Genomic DNA, 21,383 nt, shown 5'->3' on the forward strand with positions numbered 1-21,383 from the left:
AACCTGACCTATTATAATTATTTTTTAATAAATGTTTCATTATTATTATCATCTAAGTCTAAGTCGTTTAATTAATTTTTAGTTTTTTAATAATTAATTTAATTTATTCTAATCATTTTAATATGTGAAAAATACTAATACGTATACGTTTTATAATGAATTAATATATTTCGAGAGTCGAATTATATATTTTTAATAATATAAAAGTGTTCAAAAATTATATTTGACTTTTAATTTTAATTATTTTAGCAAAGAGTTCCGAAATCTCTTACACACATAATAGAGATTTTGTTCATCCATATAATTCGCAATTAAGTATATATGTTAATTATTAATTTTAATAAAATACAAAATTAAAATTAAAGGTCAAATATAATTTTTGAACATAAATATATTTAGAATATAAGTATGCTGCCTTCTAAGCCGGGCAATAGAGCCAAGGAAACGAAACGAAAAATTAATTAAACGGAACTGTATCTCAATTTGAGATCCCAAAGTTCCACATATAAATTAATTTCGAAACTTACATATGGAGAAATAAGCGAGAAAAATATAGGTCCGAAAAGTCGCTGAAGCGGGAATCGAACCCGCGTCTTTCACTTTCCGGGCGACTGCTCTTACCAGTCGTTTCGTTTCGTTTCCTTGGCTCTATTGCCCGGCTTAGAAGGCAGCATACTTATATTCTTTATATTGAGAGCCGATAAAAATATTTATTTCTGAGTTTATTCACGCCTGGGCTAATCACGGCGGTATTTACTAACATCTACTTAAAAGGCAAATGAAAAATATGGGATCGAAAGGGTCTGAATAGCTTAGTTGGTAAGAGCAGTCGCCCGGAAAGTGAAAGACGCGGGTTCGATTCCCGCTTCAGCGACTTTTCGGACCTATATTTTTCTCGCTTATTTCTCCATATGTAAGTTTCGAAATTAATTTATATGTGGAACTTTGGGATCTCAAATTGAGATACAGTTCCGTTTAATTAATTTTTCGTTTCGTTTCCTTGGCTCTATTGCCCGGCTTAGAAGGCAGCATACTTATATTCTTTATATTGAGAGCCGATAAAAATATTTATTTCTGAATAAATATATTTAATTCGTTATAAAACGTATACCCGTGATAGTATTTTTCTCGTACAAAAATAACTAGAACAAATTAAATTACTCATAAAAAAATTAAAAAATAATTAAATAATTTATATTATATATGATAATAATAAAACATTTTATAAAAAAAACAGATTCAATAAATATAAGTATATATATAACATGTACTTATATTTATTGAATCTGTTTTTTAATAAAATGTTTTATAAGCTTAGAAAACTTGACTTTGACGTAACTAGCAAATTTTATTTAATTATTTCACGACGGTTTGACGTAATAAAATGTTTTATTATTATTATATAAAATATAATAAGTTTAAATTCTTTAATTAATTTTTAATCTTTTATGATTAATTTAATTTACTCTAATTATTTTTGTACGAGAAAAATACTATCATGGGTATACGTTTTATAATTAATTTAATATATTTGTGTTTAAAAATTATATTTGACCTTTAATTTTAATTTTTATTTTATTAAAATTAATAATTAACATATATACTTAATTGCGAATTATATGGATGAAAAAAATCCCCATTATGTGTGTAAGAGATTTCGGAACTCTTTGCTATAAAATAATTAAAATTAAAAGTCAAATATAATTTTTGAACACTTTTATATTATTAAGAATATATAATTCGATTCCCGAAATATATTAATTCATTATAAAACGTATACGTGATATTATTTTTCTCATATAAAAATGACTAGAATAAATTAAATTAATTATTAAAAAACTAAAAAGTAATTAAACGACTTAGACTTAGATGATAATAATAATGAAACATTTTATTAAAAAAAGATTCAATAACTAGTAGGTCAGGTTATAATTTTTTATTTATTTATTTATAACATTATGAGCTATTAAGCTCATCATCTCGTTCGCTCTCTGTCTTGCTTTCATTCGGCAAGTCACAAACGATATATGATACTCGTATGTTCCTACTTCAACTCTCGAGAATCTGAAACAAACGAAACTCGTGTCCAATATACAGGGTGTCCGGTAACTAACAGACCAATGATTACAAATGGATTCTTTGGTCAATTTGGGAACGATTTTTCCTCAGCAAAAATGTCGAAAAAGGTCATCATTTTTTACAACTTTCCAATCTTTGTCATTATGTATCTTTATAACTAAGCCTTAAATTAAAATTTTATTATAGTAAACTCTACCTGAAATTAACTGAAGAATGTAATTATGTTAGACTTTTAACTCCAAAACGTTTAGTTTTCAAAAAACCTATTTTTTTCAATCGCTTATAACTCGAAAATTATTGACTTCTCAACATTTTTGCTAAGGAAAAATCGTCTCCAAATTGGCCAGAGAATCCGCCCTTAATCATTGGTCCGTTAGTTACCGGACACCTTGTATATATTATATAAAAGTGTATAGCACGTCAGAAGCTTGTGAGCTTACAGCGATAAGTAAAAACAATTGCGTATTTATTTCATTGCGTTTATCTGTTTAAACGCGCGCTTTAATTTTTCCAACGTTTTTGCCTGTTTATATTTTAAAGGTCCTCTCTTCTAAAAATCTTGTTTTAAAGATCCTCTCCGCGAGCAAAATTCGAAAACATAAATTATTTAATATTTTTACTTTATTATTTGTAAATCCTCGGTAATTTCAAAATTTTTCTATTTGAAAATTATTAATTTTCTATTGCCAATTAATTTTATCACAGACTTTACTCTTACTCCCATTGCACTTTCGTTTGCGGTTTTCAGTATACGATTTTTTATCGTAGTTACTGAAAATTATTATTGTGAATTATACTTGTGCAGTGATTTGAAGAATTTACAATTTCGTTGAAATTGTTGATTTTTCAAAAAAATTACGAGATTCGCGGAAATTGCGTGCTTTCTTGGCATTTTCCGTTCGCGGCAGGCGGTTTATTTTTGATTGTTGCAAGTGTTTTTGTTTTTTTTTATTAAAATAGATAATAATAATGTGAAATAAATCACGATATTTGACAGATGTGCATATATATAGAAATTGTAATAATAATAATATTATATCATAAAATTGTAAATTGTTTCTATTTTTTATAGACTGCGATAAAAGATTTTACATTTGGATAAGAAACTGCGGTAAGTAAAAATATAAAATTCTTGAAAACGTAAAAATATTTGATAACGTAAAAAGATGAACTTTGAAAAATAAGGAACTTAAAAATTGCACTAATAAATGGGCTATATATATGTGAGCCGTGCGCGGATGTAAGGTGTGTTATATCGAAATTTAATTAATAGAATTGAGAATTAATCCCAATTTTAAGTCTTACAAATGTCCAAGCTAATTTTTTGTACCTCGTGTACATTTTTGAAAGTTATATCGAAAAATTAAATTTCAATATGCGTCTTACATCTCACATTTCGCATACGGCTCACATATAGCCTATTTATCTCTTATACTTTATTTCAACCCTTATAGAAATATATAGAAATAGTATTTTAAATACTCAAAATAAGTGATTAATTGGCGTAGTGATAAATTTCTACAAGAGAATAAGGAGCCTTTAAATTCTTAATGTAAAAAATTTCAAGTAATTTTCTTTAATAAAATTTAATTAAAAAATTTAATTAAAAAATTTTTGAACACTGTGTTATATCACATTTAAAATCGTGATTATTTCAATAAAAAAACATTTTATGTGTAAAAAATATATTTTTTATATTTAATAAATTTTATATATATATGCATATATGTAAAATATTCTCTCTCTCTCTCTCTCTCTCTCTCTCACACACACACACACACACACACACACACACACAACGGGGGCCAAATCTCTCAAATTGGTCTCATGATCAATTAGCCTGGATTCGCACCAGGGGCAAAGTCTGTTGGTAATGTCAAACGAATTTAGCCTGGACTTGCACCAGGGGCAAAGTCTTTTAGTCGAGTCTACGAAATTTAGCACGGACTCGAACCAGGGGCAAAGTCTTTTGGTTCAAGTCTACGAATTTAGCACGGACTCGAACCAGGGGCAAAGTGTGTCGGTAAGGGGCAAAGTCTATCGCACGAAGATGGCGGTCTCTTCTTTAGGCAGGCCTTTGGCGATCTGTCTATTAAGGGTCGGCAGTACACCCAGGCAAACTCCGAATTGATATTGGAGACCTCGTGCGGTGACAACGCGAAACTCCGGTTTCAGTGTTGCCAACGCCGAGAAACCAATTCTCGGGTTTTATGTAGTGGTGTATGTCTGTACACGTACATACACCAACTGCATCGCTCACGCGGACACACGTAAGAGAGACAAGGACCGATAATCACGTGTTCTCCTTGTTCATCTACCGTGCCGGTATACGCGAGATGCCGCCTGAAAATGCTTTCTGGCCTTCCGTAGCAGAAAGCAGTAACGTAGCAAAACTAATAAGCACCCACTTTTTGGAAGTATATATGGTTATGCACATATGTGCATAACGTATATATATAACATATATATATATATATATATATATATATATATATATTATATAAGGGATATGTTGATTATATTCTTGATTTCTTTTTGATTATTGATGCTATTGTATAATTTGCTCCAAATACTTATAACGTGAAAGAACGTTGAGTAATGTATAATCAATGCAAGGATGTTCAGTATATCATCCAGTATATAAATTAGAGTTCAAATATATCAATATCAATTTTTTTATAATATATATATATATATATTAGAATATAGAAAAATGATAAAAAAATATATTTCGGCGATTTAAAAATTTTTTAATATATTGAAAATATTTTTACTACATACACTATATATAAGTGTAAAATAATTCAGAAAATAAATTTAATAAAATTCTACATACCAGCTGTGTGCATGTGTGCAATTGATTTATTACTTGAAATTTATTTACGGAATTATTTTGCATTTATATATTTATAGTATGTGTAGTTGTAAAATGATTAAAATATTTTCAATATCAAATTTTTAAGTTTATCGCCTATATAAAAAATATATTTCTATGATTTTCTATATTCCAATATATTATAAAAAAATTGATATTGATATATTTGAACTCAAGTTTTTTACGTGATTAAATATTCTTGCATTGAGCCATCATACGTTACTCGTAAGTTCTTTCACGTCATAAGTACTTATGTAGCAGAGAGAAAGAAATGAGAGTTATACAATGTAACATCAATAATCTTATATATTATAATCTTATATATTATATATATATAATATTTCATTTATTTATAAAAAACATTTTATAAATAAGTAAAATATTATACAGACAATGTACAAGATGTTCAGTTTGTGCCATAACAAGCTTCAATCAATAATTATTACTCCAATGAGTATAATTCACAATAATTTTTATATAATATAATAAATATTTGAATATATAAAAATATTTTTAAAAATTTGTTTTAAAAATTAATTGAAAAAAAATATTTAAAATATTCTTTTCCTCAATTAATCTTAAAAAAAATATTTTTAAATATTTAAAAATATTTAAAAATACTATATATTATATAAAAATAATTGTTGATTATTATATTGGATTATTAATTGAATGAAGCTAGAGCTTTTAATATGGCTTTTAATACTGCTTGACAAGGAGAGAGCATCATTCCATCTTTGTCTCTCTTACATCGCATATGTAGTAGCGTCCATGTAGGTACAAACACTAAAAAATATTAAATTTAATTTTTTTATTGTTTTGAATAATTTTATCATTAATATACTTATTTTCAGAACTATTTCAATTTTTATTTCATACTTATGTTTATATAAATTATAAATTAAAAACATATCAAAAATGTAATACATATTAATAAAATGCAAATACATATAGAAAATTAATTATAAAATGTCATCTTAAAATAGTTTTTATTTTTGTTCTTTATTTACATATGCATACATATACAAAAAAATAAAAATAATATGATAGCCTTTTTGCTGACATTATCTCTCAATATTTGCATCCGTGTGCTCACGTATTAGTGTTTGTACCTACATGGACGCTACTACATATGCGATGTAAGAGAGACAAAGATGGAATGATGCTCTCTCCTTGTCAAGCAGTCAGCATGTTACCACAGAAATTTCCCCTGCTCCTTATGAATCTAGTGAGAATCTTATCGTCCAGATATTTCATAAAATAAGTGACATAACTTCGTGAATTTTTTTTTAATATATTCTTTATATAATAAAGCAGTCCTCTAAAAGGCCGGATTTTACATTTTCGCTCTTAAAAATTTATAATAAATAAAATACGGACTCGCGGCTAACCCAACCTTACCCGTTCCTAGCTGTGCATTCCCCCAAGTTTATTAAAAATTTTTATTTTTATCTTTTTTTCATATAATAGCTCTTTAGAGGACTACAAATGAGCTTACTGATTAAGAATATCCTAAATTTAATAAGATTCATTCAATATTTTCGCTAATATCTGGAAAATAAGAATCCGTAATTCCCGGCCGGCCGATAGGCGTCTCCACCATGTCGCCTGCCGACCCTTAATCTGTGCCTACATCAAAGGTGTCGACACTCACTGTCGCTACTGTGTATACTATGGTTTCGCGATGTCGCGTGCGTCATCTGGCGACGCGCAGCCGCAGCATCGCTTTGCAATTGTCATCTCACGATCGTGATTTGTCGTACATACGCGTCTTTCCATCGAGAATCCTTTTGTGGATGGAAGGTGGACCTCCGATTTTCTTTCAGCGTGTTTCTCCTTTTGGATTTTCTTCGCGTCCAAGATCTCCTCATTGGATTTTTTTTCACCTTCTCTCGGAAACTCATTCGCGGGCGACGAATTCGTCGGCTCGATTGCGATACCGAAAATTACAAGATGGCCGGCGCCGCGGCATCCGCGCTGCTCGACGAGCTCATGGGTCGGAACAGGAATGTTTTGCCCAACGAGAAGCCCAAGGAGCTCAATTGGGAGGATCCCGAGGTGAGAGAGAGAGAGTCGATAATAATAATGACGCGTATTCTTGAACAGAAACTCCTCGGAACGCGGAAAATTCGTCAGATGCTCCGAAACGTTTAACTCCTTTTTCTACTCCTGTTTTCTTTAATTTTTTTATTTTGAGTTTGAACGCGGAATCAGGTTAAAAAAAATTAATACAGTTAAAATTTTCTGGAATTTAATCAAGAGATTTTTCTGGAGTTAACCGAATCATGAATAAAAAAATGTTTACAACACATATTAAATTAAGATGTAAAAAAATATCTACAGAATGTATATAAAAAAAATAAATATATAGTTTATAATTGTTCATTTTTCTTATCGCAACTCTGGAAATGCAGGCTATTCTTATATTTTATATTTATACTTTAATCATATTTTTACTAATTTGTGTTTTTGCATTTCGAATTTATTCAAGCTTGTCTGTTTTAGTTTTGCAAGCTGTTTTTGGTGAAGTTCTGCCCTCATGATCTCTTTGTCAATACAAGAGCGGACTTGGGTGCGTGTCCCAAGGTGCATGATGATGAAGCTAGGGAATTGTTCGAGAAGGCATCGTATTCGTATCGTAAACAGCAATATGAGGATGAATTCATTAGGTACTGTCAAAGTATGCTAAATGAGGTGGAGCGAAAGATAGTAAAAGGAAAGCAGCGATTGGCACTGATTGGAAGAACAGAAGCTGTAAGTTCCTTTATTAATTAAAATATTATATGAAAGTATAATAATTAATTTAAAATATAATAATAATAACTTATTATTTAAATATAATAATAATTTATATTTAATGTTTATACAGGGTGTCTCAGAACTGGCGGAAAAGTTTTTAATGTCAGATTCCTGGTATCATTCGGAGGCAATTTTTCCTCGCCGAAAATGTCGAGACACCAGTAATTTTCGAAATATAAGCAGTTGAAGAGGCTTTTTAAAGGCTTTTTGGAAACTAAGCCTTGTAGAAATAAAATATTAATAGAACTATATTCTTCAGTTAATTTTAGATAGAGTTTGCTTTAATAAAATTTTAATATAAAGCTTAGTTATAAAGATACATAATAACAAAAATTGGTAACATGCTAAAAATGATGGCCTCCCTCAACATTTTCACTAAGAAAAAATCGTCTCCAAATAATATCAAGAATTTGCCATTAAAAATTTTTCCGCCAATTCTAGAACACCCTGTATAATAAAATATAATAATTTATATTTAAAATATAATATATAAAATATAAATATATACTATTATATGCTATATATATGTATAAATTATAAGATTTAATCATTCTTTTTGTGTGCATAGCCAACATTAACCCCAGCGCAAACGCAAAGGAACGAGGAACAGATTGCTCTGTTGACGGAGAAAATAAATAAATTAGTGGAAGAGGCCGAGCAAAGTGGAATTCAGGGCAATGTGGAGCAGGCACAGGGCCTAATGCGTCTTTGTGATCAATTAAAGGACGAGCGCGAGACCTTGAGGAAATCCAACGACAACAGCCATTACAATCAAGTGAGAGTGTAGAGCGATTATTGAGATATATCAGAGTTACAATTATAATCTATAATAAATTAAAGATTATAGATTTCTTTCTTGAGATAGAGTATGATCTATTATAAATTATTATAAATCTATAATCTATAATAAATTATGGGTTATAGATTTTTGTTGTAATAGATTATAATCTGTAATATATAACAAAATAATATATAAAATAAGTAATGATGAAATAAATTTCATTTTTATAATAAATATATAATAAATTTTAAATTATATTCTAATAATAAATTATAGATTATAATCTAAATTAATTAAAATATATCATTTATTATTTAATCTAAATAATTTATAGTTTTTTTGTTAGGATCGATTATAATCTATGATTTATTATTAAGACAAAATTAATCACGCTAGATTATAATCTATAATAAATTATATAATAGAAAATACAAAAAAATCTAATTTAACAAAAAAATAGTTAATATGATGCTTTACGGCTTATGTTTATACTAATTTTACGAGACTCGTTTGCAGACTGCTGAACTAGCGGCCGCACAAGAGAAACAGATGGAAGTATGCGATGTTTGCGGCGCGTTCCTTATCGTAGGCGACGCCCAGCAACGGATCGATGATCATTTAATGGGTAAACAGCATGTGGGTTATGCGAGACTGAAGAGCGCCCTTCAAGAAATTATGGTGAGGAAATATTTTTTGGTTTTATGCGCACAATTTTCACACAACGTCAGATGAATTTTTCAAAGACGGAAAATATGAGAATTAAAATTGTCTGCAGAACAAACGCGAAAAGGCGCGCGACGAGAAGGTGCAGAGGAGGGAAGAGGAGCGAAAGCAAAGGGCGAGAGTGAACGAGGAGCTCGACAGGCGGCGGAGAGATAATGACAGAGATAGAGATCGCGACAGAGACAGGGACAAACGTCGTGGCAGACGAATAGACGACGACAAGGGCCGTCATGATTCCAGCAGTCATAGGTAAGTTAATCTTTACTTTATTTTCGAGCAAGTAGATCCAATAGAGAGACGTTACCGTTTACAGAAATTCCGGGCACAGAAGTAGAAGTAGATCAAGAGACAGACACCATCGGGACGAGGACAATTATCGACGTCATAGTCGAGATAAGGGTGAGTGAAGAGTAGTAATTTGACTCTTTCAACTTGGGCTTTAGTGATGATGACGATGATGACGATGATGACGATGATGACGATGATGACGATGATGACGATGATGACGATGATGACGATGATGACGATGATGACGACGATGACGACGATGATAACGATGACGATGATAACGATGATGATGATGATGATGAGATGATGATGATGATGATGATGATTTCAGGGAATCGCGATCATCGGAGCTCCAGCCATCACAATCGTCGCCGGCACCGTTCGCGAAGCCGAAGTCACAAGTAACTTCTCTTGATTGGTTAGTGAGTGAGAAGTAAGCCAGGTATGCACTAAACAATTTAACCATATTCGTCTCAATTACTGTACAGGTACTCTCTCGATCCAGGTGAGTTGCCATTCCGATGCACATAATACATATACATGATAATATAATCTGTGATGTTTGAAGCGCCGCGTAAGAGTCACACAGCAAGTGTTCGTCTCACACTGTTTCTCTCTCTTTCTCACTCTTCCTTTCATTCTCTTTCTCTCTCTCTCTCTCTCCCTCTCTCACTCACTTTTACTTTCTCTCTATGAAACAAACTTTGTCTCTCTCTTCGCCTCTCTTTCCCTCTCTATCTAATCTCTCATTAGTACAGTCAAAAAGTTATAAAACTATTTGCCATGCTCTCTCTTTTATTGTCTTCAAAATCAGAATTTGTGATTAATGGCTCACAGGTATGCAACGCTGAACAACAGCAAAGTTAACAGAGTGATAGGTATATTTATCACTACATAGTGCCTTTGCAACAAGGAGGATTTATAACAGTAGTCCAATGATTTGATCTTTTAAAGCTCCTGGGTCCTCGCCGCTAATATATTAGATTGTGACGTCAGAGGCAGAAAAGCACACGCTGAAAATTCTTAGATGCCATTTTTTAAATAAAAAGATATTTTAATGAAATGACTACTTTATCGTACTTTTAGAATACCTCGAAAATTATTCAACAGCTGACTGTAAAATATAACGTCTCTGATGTCACAATTCTCACATGGTCGGCCAGGAAGTAGGAGTCTCAAGGTCGAGAAAATTGAATGTTCATTCATTCTCTTCTCATCAGATTTTCTTAGTTAGCATCAATCATTTCTATCATCGTGATATTACTTTCAAAAAGAGTTAGAAGGTTTCGAAATTAATCTAAATTTAATTTTCTCGACTTTAAATCTTAATTTTCTTGCATTCGTAAAAAAAAACCAGCAAAAACCAAGAGAAACAATTTAAAGAATATTGCAAAGAGAGAATTCTTTGCAAAAGGGACCTGTAGAAAGAGAAGAACTGAAGTAATTTTTTCAATCTAGATTATTTTTTTGCATTAAAAAAGGGGGAGGTCGATAAAATATTTATCTATCTAGAGTGAGCTGGAAGAAAGTATAATCCTATGGTCCGTTTTTTTTTTCGTCGATCAATAATTCTGTAGTCGTGATGGCAGAAGAGCGTAAGTCCAAGAACTCATTTTTTTCCAGGAGAAGCTCGCGAAGGTTCCGGGAATATCGTTTGGATGTTCAAGATGAATTAAATATAAGTGCGAATATAAATGCAATCAGGTTGAGAAACTCATCTAACAATAAGATAACAAATATATATATATATATATATATATATATATATATATATACACACACATACATGCATATATAAATATATGTATATGTATATACAAATTCATGCTGTTTATTTAAAAAATAAAACAAATTGTTTGTAAAAATATACAGCGTTTCTCTTTATTATTAACGTTGTTTTTGTCGCGTTTTTGCTTTCAGATAAAAATCAAATCTTATGTCACATGTACTTTTGTGTTATATGGAAAAAAATCAAAGTCTTGGACTTATACTTTCGCATCTCGGGCATAGGACTGTCTTCGTTGAAAAAGAAAAAAAATAATTTAAATTAGTGGAAATGGAATCCAACAAAAGTCTACACTACAGTTCAATTAATTTAAAGCTTGCGTGATAAGAGAGAAAAGAAAGAGAGAAATAGATAGAGAGAGAAAGAGAGAGAGAGAGAGAAGAGAAGAAATGAAATTTAGCGCGGAGGGGGGTGGGGCACACAGTTCTCTCTCGTAGAGCTTCGTCCACGACTGCGAATGCAGTTGGAGAGCGCACGACAAGTTATGCGAGTGCGTTCCTGCAAACCGTGTGTGACCGTGACTCGATACGAACCTCTAAGCTTCCACTATGCGCCACGCAATTGACGAGGTATTTATGCCGGAATGTGAATAATTCATCAACATCAACATTGCGTCCCTTCTCTAGCCAGGAGAAACTCATTCGCTTCCTCCCTCTTGCTTTTCTTTTTGATCCGCTGCGGGCCCTCTGCTAACTCGAGGATCATCGTTTTGAGGACAACTATGTAGAAATTGTAAAATAAAATCGTGATTTTTTACAAAAAAAAAGCGAGAAATAATAGAAAGAAATCGGAGGAAACCTCGTACATTCGAAAATTCTGATTTTGATGAAATTGTATATATATGTAGAAGAGGAATGAGATGAATTTTGAGCTACAACTAAAAAAGAATCCCGCACAATCCTTGTGGAAATTGGATTTCGGTGGAATTGGGGTTGGCATTTTTGTATATTGTAACTTGTGACTCCAAAGCTAAATAAAAAACATTTCGCAGAGCCCAAATTTTTCGTGTTTGACTAGCTGTAAATCTGTAACTATCTGATCATTAACTTTAAATTTATTACATTTTTTGTTCAGCAGATAGTCCTAACATGTAAGAAAATTAGTCTTCCCAATCTTGGTATCTTATTAGTTAGTTTTTTCGTATATTGTAACTTATGATCTACTGATTATTATTATAACTATTTACTTAACTTTGAGGCTATTACATCTTTTGTTCAGCGGATCATAATAAGCTACAACATATGAGAAAATCAGCCAATTTCACCGAAACCCAATTTTTACAAGAATTGTGGGCATATCCTTTTTAAATTCATCTATTTATCCCTTTTACATACATATATGTAAATTTTCATTGAAATCAAAATTTTGGAATCTGCGAGGTTTTCCGTATAAAATACATTTGCAATCTTTAAGAAGGAAAAATATGATTCTTTTCATTACGATAGAAAAAAGAAAACGTTTCTCGACGAAAATATGTGTATAGTGCTGCCCTCAGCGGAAAAAAGTAGAAATGTAATTTTTTGTAAGAAAATATACAAGTCTGATGCCTAAAAAAGAGAGATATTATACTACTGATTTGACAAATACCCCAAGTAGCAGACTGACATCATTACACGTCAAAATGATGGTCATCGATATCAAAATGACGTCATTTTGACGTTTCATGACGTCAGCCTGCTACGTGGGACATTTCTTCGGAGAGAAAATTATATTTCATTATTAAAATAAAAGTTTAAATTTGCTTTCGCGCGAAAGTTTAATTCATAATCTCCCTGACGAGGACCTCGCGCGCTTGTTAAACACACAGTCGACAGAGGAACAAGATTTTGTCAACACAAGACTTACGATTATGAAATATATTTGAATACTGTACTATTGAATCGCGAAATTGATAACACTTACTAAGACTCGGATTGTCTACTTTCAGAAACAAGAGAGATAGCGAATAAAGCGTGAAGATCAAGAACAAGTTACGCAAGATGTACATCGCTTAACGTATTGTTAAGGTAAAAATTTTACAATAATCTTAATGATAAGAGAAAGAGAGAGAGGGAGGGAGGGAGAGAGAAAAAAAGAGAGAAAGAGGAAGATGAAGACAAATTTTCATCGAGACACGTCGAATTGATGTCATTTGTGTCCCGAACGAATTGTTATTTTAGGCCATCTATGCATAAACAGAGTGATCAGAAAGGTAAATTATCTAATATTAATTTGGTATTTAATGTACCACAATTGCAATACTCTTAAGATTGTTATTTGGAATTAATAAAATGATGCCACAGCTGGACTACTTTCGTTCTTTCTTTTTTTTATTCTATATTGTAATTTGCGCGAACTTTTTGAATTAGAACTTTAATTCAGACTTCAATACCAGTTTTTTATATTTTTAGAGTTCTGCGGTTTTTCTTAATTTTTGTCATTATATATATATATATATATATATATATATATATATATATGTAATATATAATATATTTATTATAATATATTAAAGTAGTTTAATTACAATAGGCATTTTTTTGCGTTTACAATTTTGAATAATCAAGATTAAAAAATTACTCTGCCATGTAGATGACTTTTGAATTTTAGTGCATATTTGTTAAATTACACTTTTGCATATTAAAAAAAGATCTTAAAATAAAGCACCATATAAAATATCTCTAAAAATTTTTGCAAAACTGTACCTCATTCTTTAAATTATTTTTTACTAATACTGAGCTCTGATAATTAACAAAATTAAACATATGGAAGATAAAAAGAGGATACGGAATAAAAAACGGGAGGATCTATAAGAGACTTAGCAACATTGGTTAACTCTCCCGTAAATATGCAATCGTAATTTTGAAAAAATATACGATTTATTATAAATAACGTGCGAGGTGTAGAGAGAGAGAGAGAAAGACACTTTCACAATTAGTAAATATATACAAATAGTAAATGTATACTAATACTGTACATGGCATAATTCAACTACTTCGTGTAAAACTTTCATACAGAAGACAATAGCACGTTTACTTCAAGCCGATTTGTTTTGTTAGCTGAAACACACAATTCAATGCAATTAAAATTTAAAATTATAAATAAAAAAAAGAAAAATTAAAAATTAAATACTTAATGGTGCTTTTCCTACGTATGAAAAGCACATTAGAAAATATATACAATAAAAAAAACTTATTTTAGAACATTAAAAAAAGTTTTAAAATATTCTATTTATCTTGAATTTTGAACAAAAATACTTAGAAAGTCAGGGAATGTTTTTATAAGATTTGAGTAGACATCCTGATTAAATTCGTCTAATCTGATTTTTCCGTTTAATTATTCAAATTCGTATTTCACATCGATCGAATTACCTGCTCGTACACCGTCCAAGCCATGGTGGTCATCAGAGTTCGCCTCAGCATTCTGGGAACGATACCCTTGAAGTATCCCAATACGCCGTATTTCTTGTAGACGAGGAACGTCGCACGGTAAATCCCGTTGAATTCGTTCGGATATAGTTGCATCTTCGTCTTGACAACATCCGGCGGTTGCGTCACCACAGAGGCTAGAATTCCAGCGAGAATCCCGCAGCTGAAGTGAACTGGCATTTGCGACTCACTCATCGTTCCTGAAAAATGGAGAATTTTTTCTTTGAGAATAGTCTCCAAATTTTTTTACAAATTAAGAATTACAAATCAATATAGAAATTATAATTCTAAAAATCATATAATTTATTTTTTTTTAGAAAATATTTCTCAACATTCGTCTATGAATAATAATAATAATAATAATAATTTTACACATATATGTGTAAATTTTATATAATTTTGAAATACCTGTTTTGGTAGCCGCGCTTTTCAGTTGGGTATAAAACATGAGATATAAACCGCTGTAAGGCGCATCTCGTAGAAGGGTAGGCACTAGACCACTGGATAAACCTCTCACTCCTTCTTGCTTGTAGATCAGCCACAGAGCCTCGCTAATACTATTATACTTGTAGACGCCACTCTGTAAAATTATATTGACATCAATTAGAAAAATGGTTGCCTTCAAGTATTATTTCAGTCATACAGTAATTTCTTATCAAATTTTTCTACTTGAAATATATTTTTAAATATTTTTATTATTATTTCTAAAAGATACAAAACGAATATTCCTAAGTAATTTTCCTAATTTTCCTCTAGAAAGAGCGAGAGTACTAGATTTAATAAACTTGGTGTTAAGTTAGGTTCTAGGCTGGACCCAACTACAAGAATGAAGCTAAATGCAATTACTTGAAAGCTTTCTTTCTCTTCTCGCTTAAAAATTTCTTTTCTTCTTCTCAATATTTCTCTCTCTCTCTTTTTTATGTATGTTCATATTCTTCTTTTCGCCAATCGTACCTCGAATCGCGTCTTCACGACGGTAATGGGAATGAGCAGAGCCCCGGACATGGAGCGCGCGGTGATACCTAAGGCGATCGCCTGCAGGGCCGTCAAGGATTCTTCAAGGTCGAGGGCATGCTTCAGCCAATGCAGCGACGAGAAGTATAGACCCACGCCAGGGATTACCCTGGTTATCGACTGCGAATTAACAATCGTAGTTGTTACATCGCGATGCCAGTCCAAAATATCTAATTAATATCAATTGTTTCTAGGAACAGGAATATCTTACCGGCGTCATGCCCTTCCATAATCCAAAGACATTCTCCTTTTGAATAATGTTCGCCACCGTGCCCAGCATCCCATTTCTCGGCGATCTATTTCGGAAAAATTCGAAAGATTAATTAATAATTGATTTATAAATGTAAATGTGTGTGTACAAAATATATACATATATGGTATGTATGTATGTAATTTGCAACTAGCAATTTCTTAAAAATAACTAAGTACGTGATTTAATCGATGGAAAAAATGACTTGAATAGATGTCAAGGAAAGTCTTTCTGTAAAATTGTATATTTTCGAAATATTTGTTCCTATTAAGATTAAATTAAATCATTTTAGATATATTTTAATTTTTTAATTCAAATTAAGACTTGGTATTCGCCGCGGTATTTTAGATTGTGACGTCAGTTGCGAGAATTTTAAAATGAAAAGATATTTTGATAAAAGACTTCACTCAAGATTTTAGCACAATTTTAAGACATTCTAAGATATTTAAAAGATCGTGCTTCATCAAAATATCTTGTTATCTAAAAATGGCACGCACAAATTTTTTTCAGCGTGTATTTTCTCGCCTCTGACGTTACAATCTAACATGGCTGCGGCGAGTACCAAGGAATCTTATAGAATCAATTAATAATGTTAATTAATCACAAATTAAGTTAAAAATTAAAATAAGTTAAAAAAATAAATTGAAAAATTGTAATATAATTTGTTGGAAGTTAATAAATCAACTTTAAATATACAGAAAAAAATTAAAAAATAAATCCTTGAAGAAAAAGAAATTAACCAAAATTTATTTTTAATTACTTTGAGTGAATAAAAGCTCTGATTATGTACTTGTTGAAGAAAAAATGATAACAAAATTTATTTTACAGTTAAATCTCTCTTACTCGACGGAAGTGTTGACTCTATTTTGAAGCCTGGTCTTCACTAGATCCAGCGGTTGGAAGAGAATCGTGGAGAACGTCCCGGAGAATGAGCCTGCCAGGAAAGACTTCAAGATTGGATGCTGCAAGCACACATAAAAAATCATGAGAAAGATGCACATTTGAATATAAATACAAAAATATAATTTCTTTAACTTGTAAAACTTCTTAATGAAGGTCTTCAGACCCATAAGTTAAGATCTCGATGTAAATTATTATTTGCGGCTATCTTGTCGCACGTGAGCGAACTCGTGTGATGAGAGACGAGAGGTCAATCGTCAACCAGAGCAACTCTGGGGTTATCGTTATCACGAGCAGCTATTTTTCACGATAATGAATTCTTTTAATAGCTTAAGTATTGCACAATTTGACTTAACAACGAATTTATATTTTGTGCTACACGGAGAATTTTTCTTTCCTCATAGAAGATGAGAGAAAGAGAAGAAAAAATTAAAATGACAAAAGAAGATAAAAAGAAATAAAAAAAGAAGAAAAGAAGCAAACAATATTAGATAAATAAATTTCTATGTCAACAAATTTGTCTCGTCGGATGTTATAGTTTATTTGTAAATAGTTTAACCGACAGGTTATCTTTATAAGACTTTTATCTCTCATATTTTTGCGGAAGGTTCGCGAATCTTCTATAGCGATATCTTTCGCAATATAATTTAGGACTATCATTCGTAAACTAGTTATTATTCGTAAAAATGTCGATTTAAAATCAATATTTTTTATTGTTGATCATTTTCAAGCAATTTTCCTAGAGATACGTGAATATTTCTTCAATTAATTTCTTTGCTGTGATTCATTGCTATATTGTGTTAGATAATATCTTACTCAATATTGGCGTTAATTTATATAAATAAGTTAACTTACATAATTATATATTACAAAATTTCAACTCTGCATAGAGAGAGAAAAGAAAAAATAATTTTAGAGAAATATACTTTTGATTATACAACAATACAACTTATTTTGTTCTGTTAATGCAATATTAAAAATAAAGTATATTTTCTATTTTCAAAGAAATTTAATAAATAAAAAATATATTTGTATATCTTATTACCTTTTGGAATAATTATGAATAAAAAAAAAATGTGTGTTATTTATAAAATGCTTCTAATATATGTAGAATATAATATTTTCATTTGTATTCACATATTGAATACAACATTTGGAAGTAATATATTTTTTCTCTTCTCTCTAAATTGTTTCAAAAAGAATAGATTTTTTTAAATTATATTTTACATATATATATAAACTAAATAAAATATGACGAGGTTGTCTGACTAGATTTATATTAATTTTTAATTTTTTAAAAATTCTATACTGCCATAATACACATAAATATTTAAAATTAATTAGTTATATCAATACATCATACTAATTGTAAAACAATAGCTATTATTACATTGCATATTTATCATCAATATGTTCTTTTTTGTTTTTATAATTTTGATTGATTCTTAATGATCAATATTTGTTTTCAGATATGCTATTTCTTCACTGAAGAAAACCTGAATTGGAAGCATCATAAGAATTTATGTAAAATATAAGATTTCATGCTCTTAATTATTGGCTCTTATTTGACAGTTTTTTTATTAATGTAACTGCCTTTCTATAGTTGCCAATGCATATACGACAAAAAACTTTAATATCATTCTGCGCTATCTAGACTGCCTCGTGTTGTACTCTACATTAATTTAGAGTTAAACTACGCACAATTCAAAATACTTACAGATCCCAGAGCTTCCATAATAGACCTCGACAATTTAGAAATATACGCTATTACATGTCCCAAGGAAAAAAAATTACATTCAAGTACAATTTTTCAAAAATGTAGCAATCAAGTTAAAACACTATGTCTCAGAACTTTTCCAGCGAAATGGATCTGTCGATTCTTCACTTCCTATCCTATATTGGTTCCTAATTTCACTGTTAATAATCGACAAACAAAGCAAGCTTTTTTTACATAAACAAAGAGAGGAGGAATTTTTTGTCCTCGGTACGGTTGTCTTTGATGCTGGCTAGATACTGAGTCACGTTTGAAGGCGTCCCAGGCTTTACTTACATCCCTGTTTATCTTCATTTCGACATTCTCGAGGTCAATCGGGTGTGTCATATCGGGACATGCTCGTGCGAGTAAGAAGGCCGGAGACTTATCAGCAAGTTGAAACGTGATTTAAACGTGACTTTGTAAGAAAACGTGATGCACTTTGACGCTGGCATAGGTCAACCGGTATTATTGTCCACATTCAACGACCCTTCCGCTTCTTCTTCACACTGAGATAGGAGGCTGAATCATTCCTCGTGAAATTCTTGCAGCTCTTGTGTAGAGATCTGGGATGATCGCACTGGGATGTTCGCAGGATGTAGTCTTTCTCCACTGGCTTCACCTGTATTCATAAAATAGAGAATTAAACTCTTGTTTTGTGAAACTCTGGAGCAAAACCAAGAAGAAAATAAATTATATCTAGTATGACGTAGAATGATATTGTTAAATTGTGAGGTGCGATGAAGACGTCAAGTGCATATTTTTTTATGAAATATTTTAAGTAGTAAACTAACACAATTAAATGTCAAAATGATGTCATTTTAGGATGATAATGTCAAATTGTGAGATGCAATGAGGATTTCAAGTGCATATTTTGTCATGCAATATCTCAAGTAGTAAACTAACATCATTAAATGTCAAAATGATATTATTAAACATCAAATGACATCATTTTGACGTCTAACAATGGCAATCAAAGTCAAAATGGTGTATGCTTACTATTTGGGACATATATTCTCACAAAAATGTATTAGGAATGAATAAAAGAGAAAAAATCAGAATATGCAGATCCAAACATTATCTTCAGTTATATATATATATATATATAGTTTCAATTTCTCATACAATTTAGGGCCTGAGCAGAATGGCTGACTTATGACATAAGACAGTATTGTGTGTTACCCAAGACAAAGACTTATGGGGCATAAAATAGTGTCTTAAGATTATAAGTTAGCCATTCTGCTCAGGCCCTTTCTTGCAAAAATGTTTTATGTTATCGGAACAAATTAAATGTGCAAAACATGTATATGAGAAAATGAATGCACTTTGTATAGCGACATGGAAAAGGATAAAATTATAATTACAATTATGTTCCCATTATAGAGGACAGATCAACAGAGTAATTATAGATAGTGATATCAGAAAATAACAAGAGCAGCGAACTTTCAAAATATATCCCGAATATGTCGAAAGTTGATCGAATGACGACAATGAAAGAATTGCATAATCATTTCATTACTGTGTTTATTTCAAGTCTCCCTCTCATTGCAATATTTAGATATATGTTGTGTTTCCACCACATTCTTTCTCTTTATTATATATTTCTTTCATTATAAAAATATATAGTTATATTATTTTTAAATAATCAATCAAGGAATCTAAAAATAACTTTTCAATTGCCAGATAATATATCCGTTTTTAGGTGCTTATTTATATTTAAAATGAAAAAATTTCTGATATATACATATAAATATAAAAATATAAAAAATATAAATAAAAAAAAAATACACAAATAAGCAAATGTAGAAAAAGATACAAAATTAAGCAAAGAAATCAAAATTCATATATTTCACGAAATTTAAAATTCACCAGATATCAGAAATGACGATTGTCATTTTTTTCTGAAGGATAATTCATGATTCCTATCTTTACCAGAGAAAAGAATTCAATATTATATATAATATATATATATATTTTTTTCGTACCGAGTCGACGAAGATAGAGATGAACGTGACGAGATGGAGGTCGCGTGACGAAAAATAAATCACCGTCGACTGATAGGAGTTATCAGGTAGTAATAACTTTCGCGACATCATTCGTTTTTACGTTGTCGTTTTTCGTCCCGGGTGCGATTACTCCGGATTATTTTTATCTATTGAAAGAGCGATTTTGTTGAAATCAGGTGTTTACTCCGAATATTAATTCGATGTGACTTGCATATATATAAAAATTTAATCGTTTCCGATATAAGAGCGATATGGATGATTATGAGATTTTTTTATGCTATTCATTGAACTCTATATACGCACTTTGGAACTTATTTTGAAGATACAGCCCTAAGTCTGCAGCCGAGTTCACAATAAGTGATTTTAGTCCTGAGTTTTAAGCCGGGTTTACAATAAGTGATTTAAGCCCCAAGCTACAGCTTTGAGAAACATTCAAAATACCATTTTTTTACCGTTTTATACTTTATCCCATACAGCACACAAAGATTGCATACACATTGTAGCAATCTTTCACTGCAACATTGCAAACCCTTATAGAAAATTTATCACTATAGTAACGTTAATTTATCACTTATTTTGAGTACTTAAATTATTGTATATTAGTATTTTAAGTACTCGAAATAAAAGTGATTAATTGGCGTTACTATAGTGATAAATTTCTATAAGGAAATTCATTGCAAAATGTTGCTACACTACCATTGCTGTGGGATTGCAGCAATGAT

General features: G+C 30.8%; 2 protein-coding genes across 8 annotated transcripts; one reads left to right on the plus strand and one right to left on the minus strand.

The window, feature by feature from the left end:
* Positions 1-6,642: 6,642 nt before the first annotated feature.
* Positions 6,643-13,618, plus strand: LOC114945879 (luc7-like protein 3). Of its 4 annotated transcripts, none has more exons than XR_014926448.1 (8): positions 6,643-7,012; positions 7,460-7,708; positions 8,322-8,528; positions 9,051-9,212; positions 9,310-9,506; positions 9,571-9,656; positions 9,877-11,900; positions 13,259-13,618. XR_014926448.1 is itself a non-coding variant. In XM_085489896.1 (8 exons), the coding sequence occupies exons 1-7, from the start codon at positions 6,908-6,910 to the stop codon at positions 9,948-9,950; spliced, it is 1,080 nt and encodes a 359-aa protein (XP_085346022.1). In that variant the 5' UTR covers positions 6,643-6,907; the 3' UTR covers positions 9,951-9,987; positions 11,169-13,618. The 4 variants fall into 4 exon arrangements, 3 of the variants coding, with proteins under 3 accessions (XP_085346022.1, XP_029178055.2, XP_085346021.1); XM_085489896.1 differs by having other exon boundaries at positions 9,877-9,987; positions 11,169-13,618; XM_029322222.2 differs by having other exon boundaries at positions 9,877-9,987.
* Positions 13,619-14,167: 549 nt separating this feature from the next.
* LOC114945896 (mitochondrial glycine transporter) lies at positions 14,168-20,984 on the minus strand. 4 transcript variants are annotated; one of them, XM_085489897.1, is made up of 8 exons: positions 20,965-20,984; positions 18,953-19,277; positions 16,846-16,964; positions 15,964-16,048; positions 15,693-15,872; positions 15,147-15,318; positions 14,682-14,938; positions 14,168-14,369 (listed from the first exon to the last, which is right to left on the minus strand). In XM_085489897.1, exons 2-8 carry the CDS (start codon positions 19,001-19,003, stop codon positions 14,343-14,345), a joined length of 891 nt encoding a protein of 296 aa, XP_085346023.1. In that variant the 5' UTR covers positions 19,004-19,277; positions 20,965-20,984; the 3' UTR covers positions 14,168-14,342. The 4 variants fall into 4 exon arrangements, with proteins under 4 accessions (XP_085346023.1, XP_029178078.1, XP_029178079.1 ...); XM_029322245.2 differs by lacking the exon at positions 20,965-20,984 and adding an exon at positions 20,641-20,958; XM_029322246.2 differs by lacking the exon at positions 20,965-20,984 and adding an exon at positions 20,020-20,116.
* Positions 20,985-21,383: the final 399 nt, after the last annotated feature.

The sequence above is a fragment of the Nylanderia fulva genome, unplaced genomic scaffold (assembly GCF_048542155.1).
Source record: "Nylanderia fulva isolate GAGA-0341 unplaced genomic scaffold, ASM4854215v1 Scaffold90, whole genome shotgun sequence".
Lineage (NCBI taxonomy): Eukaryota > Metazoa > Arthropoda > Insecta > Hymenoptera > Formicidae > Nylanderia > Nylanderia fulva.

What these genes read in the sequence shown, in the direction of transcription:
- LOC114945879 (XM_085489895.1), top strand. Translation starts at nt 6,908, where the DNA reads ATGGCCGGCGCCGCGGCATCCGCGCTGCTCGACGAGCTCATGGGTCGG. An exon ending in ACAACAGCCATTACAATCAA is followed by an intron (nt 8,529 to 9,050) that starts GTGAGAGTGTAG and finishes ACTCGTTTGCAG; the next exon opens with ACTGCTGAACTAGCGGCCGC. An exon ending in ACGTCATAGTCGAGATAAGG is followed by an intron (nt 9,657 to 9,876) that starts GTGAGTGAAGAG and finishes TGATGATTTCAG; the next exon opens with GGAATCGCGATCATCGGAGC.
- LOC114945896 (XM_085489897.1), bottom strand. Translation starts at nt 19,003, where the DNA reads ATGACACACCCGATTGACCTCGAGAATGTCGAAATGAAGATAAACAGG. An exon ending in AAATGAAGATAAACAGGGAT is followed by an intron (nt 16,965 to 18,952) that starts GTAAGTAAAGCC and finishes GTGTGCTTGCAG; the next exon opens with CATCCAATCTTGAAGTCTTT. An exon ending in CTTGGACGGTGTACGAGCAG is followed by an intron (nt 14,370 to 14,681) that starts GTAATTCGATCG and finishes TGTGTGTTTCAG; the next exon opens with CTAACAAAACAAATCGGCTT.